Raw genomic sequence first — 9,051 nt, forward strand, 5'->3', positions numbered from 1 at the left:
TTATTTTTTTACTAACTATATATATTGATAAAATTGAGGTAAGCCCATTTGTGACATTTAAATGTTTGATAGATGTTCAGATTTCTCTAGATGCATCCAAGTGACAAAGATATTTATCTTTTTAGAAAATAATAGTATAGAAAGAATTGGATTCTGTTGACAGAGTCGGTATTCAAACCAAGATTAGAAATCCACGTTTCTGAACTAGTGCTGAATTAGACTTTTGTTGCACTGTAAAAAGTATCACGTCTTTTTTTTTATACTTGGGAAAGGAGTTATGGAGGCTTTGGTATTTGTTAAGTAAATTTTGTTTGATAATTTGGTTTATAAGTTTTTCCATCCCATATTAATGTTGATGTTTGCGATTCAAAGTATATTGTGTGGAGAGACAGATGTGGGCTTCTCTACAACTAGCTATAATTAAGTAAGTTAATTTCTAAAAATGGATCTAAAGATAATATATCGACAAATTGTATAACATTATGTAATCATACAGTTAAGTTGAAGATTTAATTTTAAGCTGTTGCAAAGCATTTGACTTACTAGGAAAATGTATCAAAATGTCATGTAGGATTGGCCAGAGCAAATCATTTAGAAATGATGTCATTCTTGTTGAGAGAGATCACCCGATTTTCCTTTTCAAAACTCCATTGAGTTTTTTTCTTGTTCTTTTGCCTAGATCTGATTTTAAATTTACTGCATAAACAGTCATTTCTTTGGAATCAGAATACCCAAAACATGAAATTGAGTGGCTTCCTGCACTTTTGAAGTCATGATTGTTTAGTTAGTTAGTTAATAATTTTGAGCCTTCCCTGTGGTTTTGTTTTTTTAGTTGGTTTAAAGTGTTCTAGTTTGGGATGCCTGAGGCAAACTTAAAAAAGAGCTGATCTCTTTGCTGATTAAACTAAGGGAACATCATAGTTAGAGTTTCTATTAGAAAGAATGAAGTATTCAGCTGAACTTGGACTGGGCTACCCAGGGATTCCAGCTTCAGCCAGAATTGATGCATTTATGAGTTTCCAAAGAGATGTTTAGGAGAGAGGGACATCAGTGTGACTTAGAGTGGTGAGAAATGTTAGCCAGTGCAGGATGTGTTAATTAATTCAAGTGGGTGATGAATGAATGATGGACCTGGAGACAGAAGACAAGGATCATGGAAGTTCCTTACTATTTGTGTGACCTGTCTGGACAAGTGTTCTTCAGTCCAGTCTTTTCTGATTCTTCACACCTTGCAGCAGTTAGGATGAAAAAAGCTAGAAACCTTAGGAGTCATCTTAAACTGTTATTTTCCACCAGAGTCTCCAAGATAAAATTAATTGTTTTTGTATCTGGAGTGTTGAGTATTTCATTAAACATTGATTTTTTTTTTTTTAAGATTTTATTTTTTTCCTTTTTCTCCCCAAAGTCCCCCAGTACATAGTTGTATATTCTTCGTTGTGGGTCCTTCTAGTTGTGGCATGTGGGACGCTGCCTCAGCGTGGTTTGATGAGCAGTGCCATGTCCGTGCCCAGGATTCGAACCAACGAAACACTGGGCCGCCTGCAGCCAAGCGCGTGAACCTAACCACTCGGCCACAGGGCCAGCCCCAAACATTGATTTTTTTTAAATGAAGGAATAGAGGCTCATAGGGAGAACATAGGGGAGGGAAAGCTTTCGTTGCTGGGGAGTGTTAGTCCCTCCTCAGGAAAATTCTGTAATGAAGCAGGCCACAGTAAATCCAGATTATCTTATTTTAGTATGATTTTGTTTTAGTAAAAAATTGTTATAATTCGGAGATTCGTCTTCTAAGACTTATAAGATAAAATGGAGTCTTTATAGAAACTGGGGTAGAGGAAACAGGTTTGAAATCAAACGTAAGTTCAAGTTATAGCCCAAGAACTTAACTAATAGTGTGTTCCTGAGGAAATTAATTTTTTTCAGATTCATTTCCTCACATAGGAGGTGGGAATGACAATTTCAGCCTTGTCAAAGTTAGTGAAGATTTAATGAAAATTACTCATAAGATACTTGCTACATAATGCTCCTAAATGCTATTTCCCTTCCCTTCCCTACAGAGTGAATTAGCAGGTGAAAAGAAGCGTTCTGAACTCAATAGGAAAAAGGAAGTGTCTCATCTTTATACTAGTCCAGAAGTTCTCAGCCCTGGCTTCATGGTGAAACCACTTGGAGAACTTCTGAGTACTGATAATCAGGCCTTCATCCAGAGATTCTCATTTAATTGGTCTGGAATGAGTCCAGACCATCGATATTTTTAGAAGCTCCCCAGCCGGGGTCGCTAACTTGACTGTATTTTCTGGTAGGCATGGGTGAGTGAAGGTGTAAAAAAGGCCCAAGAGGTGACAGTAGAGCACTCTTTTTTTATAGTGAAAGACATGAAGGAAATTCCTGTGAAGAGTAGAGGAAATTTGTGTGTGATGCTCTTTTTAGAAAACTGGCTGGTTTTCCTGTACAGGTGCAGCAGTAAATTTATTGCATAGAGCGTGTCTTTGAAGTTATAGTAGATAAAATGAGATCCTTACATCAGTGGGGTAACGATAACAGGAGAGAGGAACTTTTCAAATCCTGGGAGGTATTTAAACTTACTAGACCATGGTTTTGTGTCCTTCCTGCCCAAGGCTTCGTTTTGAAAATGCAGTAAATTTATTCTTGACATTTAACCACAAGACAAAAGGTCGGTCCATTTAATCTTGGTCCCTTTGTGGTAAAATCTCATCAGTGGTGATTGCCACTTGTCTTTCTGAACAGCCAGTTTCCCCTAATCTGTGATTTGACTACATAGATTTGATTACCAGATTTCCTAAAATAAAAATTAATTATGTTTTGGGGAGGCCGCTTTCTCATTTTGTGTTGTTTTAATGAAAGTCAGGCACTAACCTGTTCATCCATTTGGTTTGGAATTTCATCCATTTGTTCTTTGCTGAGCTTTATAGATACCCTTTTTGTTATTTCCTTTGCCTTAAAGCTCTGGTTCTCAGATTTAAGTGTGTCAGAATCATCTGGACAGCTTGTTACAACACTAACTGCCGAGTCCTATCCCCGGCGCTTCTGGTTCAGTGGGTCTGAGGTGGGGCCTGGGCATTGCCGCTGATGCTGCTGATCCCAGGACCACAGGTCTCGTAGGGCATGGACACTTGGAAAATATCTGAATTTGACTTACTCCTTCTCAGAGTGTTTGCAGTTATCTTATTAACTGAATTATGAGAATTCATTTTTATTTCTTTTTCTCCATATTTTGCAGTAAGGTTTGTATCTGTTGTGTATATTGCATTTTACCCCATTGTTACTAATATTTTCATCCAATCATATCCAAGCTCATTTCTATTATTAACTCATTCATCCTCACAATACTCCTCCGAGGTAGTTAATTGGTCGTATCTGTGTTTTATGACAGAGAGCCCAGAACAGTTTATCCAGGAAGATGGTAAAGCTAGAAAATGAAATCTGTTACTAGATCTTACTAATGTTTTGTTATTTTTGAAATAGGAGATTATGGTGGGCTCCATGTTTCAAGCAGAGATTCCAGTTGGCATTTGTAGATACAAAGAAAATGAAAAAGGTGGGTTATTAGTAGAGTAACGTAGCTGAATTCATGCTTTTGAAGTGATGAACTGTTATTTTATAATGAGATAAGAACATGCCAGTTTGTTACCCCATTGACTTATGAAAGAGGACCCGACATAATTTCTGTAAAAAGAAATGTGTTTTCTGTTTTTCCACTTTTGTCCACAGAAGTCTAGCAAAAAAAAAAAAAAAGTGAATGCTGTTTTGGTATTAAATAGTGACTTAAAACATCCCAAATTTTTGTTTCTTTTTTTAACTTATTTTAAATACTCTGAATATACCCTTTCAAAACCTGTATAATTCAGATTCTAAAAGGTTACTTTATGTCAGTGAAAGCTGTTGAACAGGTTTAAAAAAGAACTTGAATAAACAACTGATAGAAAAAGCTTATTTGCTTCTGAAATGTTTAACATTACTTACTAAAATTGAGTATTTTGATATTATGTATTTAAAATAATTTGGGGAAACAACTTGTGTACTTAAGTTTTACATGATTTTTTTCATTTTATCTAAAATCCTAAGGTAAGTTGTAAAACTTCCAATAACGTAAAATACTTGGGGATTTTTTTAGTCTGTTTCAGAATATTCACTTTAGGTAAGTTCTAGAAAGAATGTTGTATGTGTGCTTTTAATGAGTTCATGTGCAGTGTGACATCATTCAATGCTAGAAATCTTTCTCTATTTCTTTTATCTCAGTTTCCTTCTCCACGTGTCACCTTACATTTGCAGAGCCTTTTGGAGTTGTAGAAGTCTTTTGTTGTTTGTTTTCTTTTTAGCATGCCCTCCACAAACTTGCTTTATAGTCTAAGCATGCACCTGCTTTCAGGGCAAACAGCACATCAGAGACAGTTAAGGGAACAACACAGGCCAGTAAATTCTAGTGATGGCAAAAATGTTTTAACACACCAGTATCAGCTTGTGCACACTTTCAGGTTACTTGCTGTGACATCTAGGAACATTAAAGGTAGTATCATATGGAGTAACCTTGGTATATATTGAAGTTCTGTGCATATGTTTTGTGAATACATTATAATTGTGTACAAAATAAATTATCCATTGGCTTTTGTATTTTTTTTACAGTTGAATTTTAAATGTTATGCTTTACTTATATCTTATATAATGGTTAGCACATGTTCACCGTTGAGTTCTTTCTCTCCAAGTAAAGTACTGAAAGTTAGACATTTGTTCCCTTTCATTGTTTCTTTTAAATTTTGACTATGAAAGATAGCAGTGCTGATCTTTGAAAATTTTCTATTTTGTAGGGGAGTAGGAAAGCACCTCAGTTTATATTTGGCCAGTTAATATTATGGCTTAAGATAATTTTAATTCTCTCTTAAGATGTTTTATCTTTTAACATGTCTGTCAGATACCACAGTGAATAAATGATCACAATCTCTAATTTTTAATGTTTAAGATTTGATGTAATGTTTTTAATTTTAATATAATTTTAGAAAGCAAATGTATGTATTTTTTTCCAGGAGAAGCTGTGGTTTATGAAGCTTTCTCACTTTGAGAATTTGAGCGTGTTGGAGTCTGTGAGGATCCGACTAGACTTAGCAGGGTGATAGTGCCTTGGAGGGGTCACTGTGACTTGGGGCCTTTTAGCTCTGTAGTTCTGGGAATTCAGACTTGGTTATGATATCCAGAATTCATGACCACTTAGCTTGCCCTGTGCACACGGACCAAATTCATGTGAAACTCTGGTAAACCACACTGTTAGAATTAAAACTGTCGAAAGGATAATGCTGATTAGTGCATTCTTGGCTTATAGAGAAAATTTCACAGGATATTTTTTATCGGTTTGGTGAGCACATACTCAAAAGGGAGAGCATTTGGTTTGGGATTGTGATAAAAGCGCCACAAAACTAAGATACCCTGATATCTTCACTGTAGGAATTATCTGACAGATGGAATAGAGTTTTTTGTTGATAGAAGGAAACTGTGTTACTGAGTATCTTAGAGATACATTGATAAATTTTTTTCTCTCACATCTGATTTCTTTTTTACCAGGCTTCATGTGGGTTATATTTTCTTCATCAGTTATCGCTCCTAATTCAAACAGTTATATAAACAAGATTTGTTACAGTCAGAATTGAGACATGTTCCTTTGAACCTGTATCTATTTTGGTTACAAAATCTCAACCACACGTTAATATTTTCTTAAATTTATCTAAATTATCATTTATACTCAACAGAGTATATTATAAACATTTTTTATTCATCTTAGTATCCTTAATACCTGGGATGGTCTTTGTAACATAGGCCTTCAGTAAGCATTCGGTGGCCGAGTTATTAAGTGGGTGCAGAATTGTATTCACAGAACAGGAAACTTGCATCAGTGTCTGGGCATTTGGCCTTGGACATACTGCTTAACTTCCTTTTCTCCTCATCTATAAAACAGCAGTAGTAGAGCTTGTCTGTACAGAACCTGTTGGCGAAGGTTTCCATGCAATAGTTTGATCTGTAGCGTTTAGCAGCATGGTGTCTGGCACGCAGTAAGTGCTCAGTGAGTGGCATTTTCAATAGGTGGTTAATCTTATCCATTATATTTAGGTTTTATTATTTGGATTTTCAGAAAGCATCAGTTTATCCTCTTATGCTTGCAAGTGACAAAAACCCAGTTCAGTTAGCTTCAGCTAAAAAGAATTTACCTAATTGCTTTACTGGAAAGTTGTGGCTGGTCTGGCTTCAATATAACTGGAGTCAGGGGTTTTTATGATATCAAGTGTCCCCTCTCCCTCTTCCCTTTATTGTCAGGCAAGCTAAGATGGCTACGGGGAGCTCCTGGCTTACTCTTTACATGTCCTTGTAGCTAGTAAACGAGTCGAAAAGAGAACTTCCCCATCTTTCTGCTTCAGCAAAAGTCGTCGAGAGAGCCTCTATTGACTCAGCTTGAGTCACACCCAGCCAGGAGTAATTACCATGACCAGAGAGATAGTGAGTACTCTGGCTCATCCTGGCCCATTTATCTGTTCTTGAGGCTCCAGGGGGTGGTGTCAGCCCCACTCAGACCGTATGGGAAGGGTTGAGTTCCCATAGAAGTGCTGGGTAGATGAAAAGCATGATTTTTCAAAGTTACATGTATTTTATTTTCTCCCATGTACTAAACTGAGTAAACACTGCAGCTTTGTGATAAGACCAAATAATTTGAATGCTGGTAAACATCCCAGAGTGCACAGGATACCCCCCATCCCCCGAATTACCTGGCCAAAAGTGTGAGCACTGCCAAGATTGAGAACCCTGGACTAAATTAATTGGGGCTTAGATGGGCTACTTAGGCAAAAAAAAGTCAAGAGAAAGGAACAAGATGTTCCCAGTCAGATTTTCATGCCTGCATGATGTAAATTTTAAAGTAAATGGCGGCTAGGGATTAGGAAGCAGTGAATAGGACCATGTAAATTGTTGTTTCTGATGAACATTTGACAATCTCTTGATTCTTCATTTACTTAGTGAAAAATGCACACGTGCATTACCCCTAGTTGATGAAAATAATACTGTTGAAACAGGCAGTCCATGTAACCCATATATAGGAAAACTTCAGCTAGACAACTTAAAATTCATGTCACCAATCAGTGTGACTTTTTAAGAATGGAAATTTCTGTTGAAAACCTTGTTATTACGCCATATTGCTGATTATGGATCAGCATTTTTATCCTCGTAATATATTGATTAGATAGACTTTTTACTTAGGCATTAGAAATAGAACAACACTTTTTGTTTTGTTTTACTAAAACTAGAGCTTAGTAAATAGACATTTATTCATTGAGAATTAATTTCCCAGATTACAGAAGTTTGTTTATGGTTTTGTGGCGGTGATTTCTCAGCTTTCTACACTAGCTCCCCACCTGCCCACACACACACACACACACAAAATGAACTCTTAAATTATTTTGGCGACTCATATTGCTTGTCTGACAAGCTTAATTTAATTATTTAGAACAGCATAAGAAGCACTTCCCCAGCTAATCTGTGTTAACATACTGGGTGAGCTCCTGCCTTCTGAACTTTCACTTATTTATAATCATATATAAATTATGTCTTCCTGTAACACAAGGTGGATATATTTATGGTTGTTTCTTAAAAGTTGTATTATTTTGGCATGATGATTCATTTAGAATGAAATAGTTTCAGAAGATGCGGTTACATTTTGGTGATAGTGATCTTTCGAAATCCAACATGTTTGTGTCACTTTATATAATTAAAGAGTGTTTTTTTCTTTCGGTTGCTATTACAGTTTTTTCCTTCATACCATATTTATAGACGTTATTTCCCCTCTGTATTTTAGTGTGTTGTATCATAGTAGTTCTTCTGAATTTTTGATGTCTTGGCATTTAGTCATTCTACAGCAGACATTTAATAAATATCAACTGCCTTGCCTGTTTTATTTAGATTATAGTCAGAGGTCATTTTATTTAGAGCGTAAACTTAATTGGAAAAGAATTTGGTCTGTTTCTGGAACCAAAAAAGGCAGTGGTTTATTCTCTGTGGAAATGCTAATTGTTCTCACTGCATGGTCATTTTTTAGTATATTGTAATTGCATAAAACGAGCATATTCTCAGGGGTAGCCTATTTGGCTATCCAGTCCCAGTTTTAGGAGTCTGGCTTGTCATTTGGTACCATCTGGTGGTGTTTGTGTACTGGAAGAACACTGGGGACTCAGGGACCCACCCTCCATTTTCCTCTTCCTGGTCAGGGTTTTAAGGCCTTGTCCAGCCCCACCCATCACTCCAAAAAAATAAGAACTGTACTCTGCTCCCTTTGGGGAACAGAGGCTGAGCAGAGAACAGAATCTAAAGCAGCGTATCCAAATTCACTTTATCGTGAGAGTCTTATTGTATTTACAGTTTAGAGTTTCACTAGGATTGGACCAGCAGGTTAGAAAAGGAATGAGGTTTACTAAGGAAAATTTCTAGATTGTCCTTGAGCTGTACTTTAAAGAAGAGTGTCTGTTTTAGGAAACAGAAAGGTAAAAAAGAATGTTTTAAAGTGTATGTGTGTGATGGTGGGGAACAAGGTAATTTACATGAAAACACTTAACATAGTGCCTGGTACATAGTAGATGCTTAATTTGCTATTAATTTTTTTTCCATAACACGAGGAGCTTTGACACTAATAGTTATCATTTGTCCCTTAAATTCAAAGTCTTTTCTCCAGCTGGCTCCTTCTTATTGGCATTTAAATGATTATGTCTCCTATCTTTAAAAATCAACAAACAAACAAAACCCGAAACTTTGTTCAGCTGTAATTCCTCTAGCTATGGCCCTATCTCCTACGTCACAACCTAGCTTTTCAAGAGTTTTCTCCCTTTATTTCTTCCGCTTCCATTTACTCTTCACTCCTCTCCAGTATGGCTTCAGCTTCCATCTCTTCACGGAAACAGTTCTTGAAACATTGGTGGTAAATCCAGTGCACCTTCTTCAGTGTTCATCCTGGTCGCTTGGCGACATCTGAGCAGTCTCCGTGCTGGAAGCGTTTGCTTGCCCTAGGTG

The 9,051-nt window shown here is 36.5% G+C and overlaps 1 protein-coding gene across 2 annotated transcripts in view; it reads left to right on the top strand.

Annotated features, from left to right (window-relative positions):
• The window catches only part of MIER1 (MIER1 transcriptional regulator), a 59,303-nt gene that overhangs the window by 33,367 nt on the left and 16,885 nt on the right, over positions 1–9,051 (top strand). For both annotated transcript variants that reach the window (XM_046645243.1, XM_046645245.1), the window contains one exon: positions 3,484–3,556. In XM_046645243.1, coding sequence (XP_046501199.1) covers positions 3,484–3,556 — 73 coding nt within the window. The remainder of the gene's footprint in view (positions 1–3,483; positions 3,557–9,051) is intronic.

Source organism: Equus quagga, chromosome 18, assembly GCF_021613505.1.
Source record: "Equus quagga isolate Etosha38 chromosome 18, UCLA_HA_Equagga_1.0, whole genome shotgun sequence".
Classification (NCBI taxonomy): domain Eukaryota; kingdom Metazoa; phylum Chordata; class Mammalia; order Perissodactyla; family Equidae; genus Equus; species Equus quagga.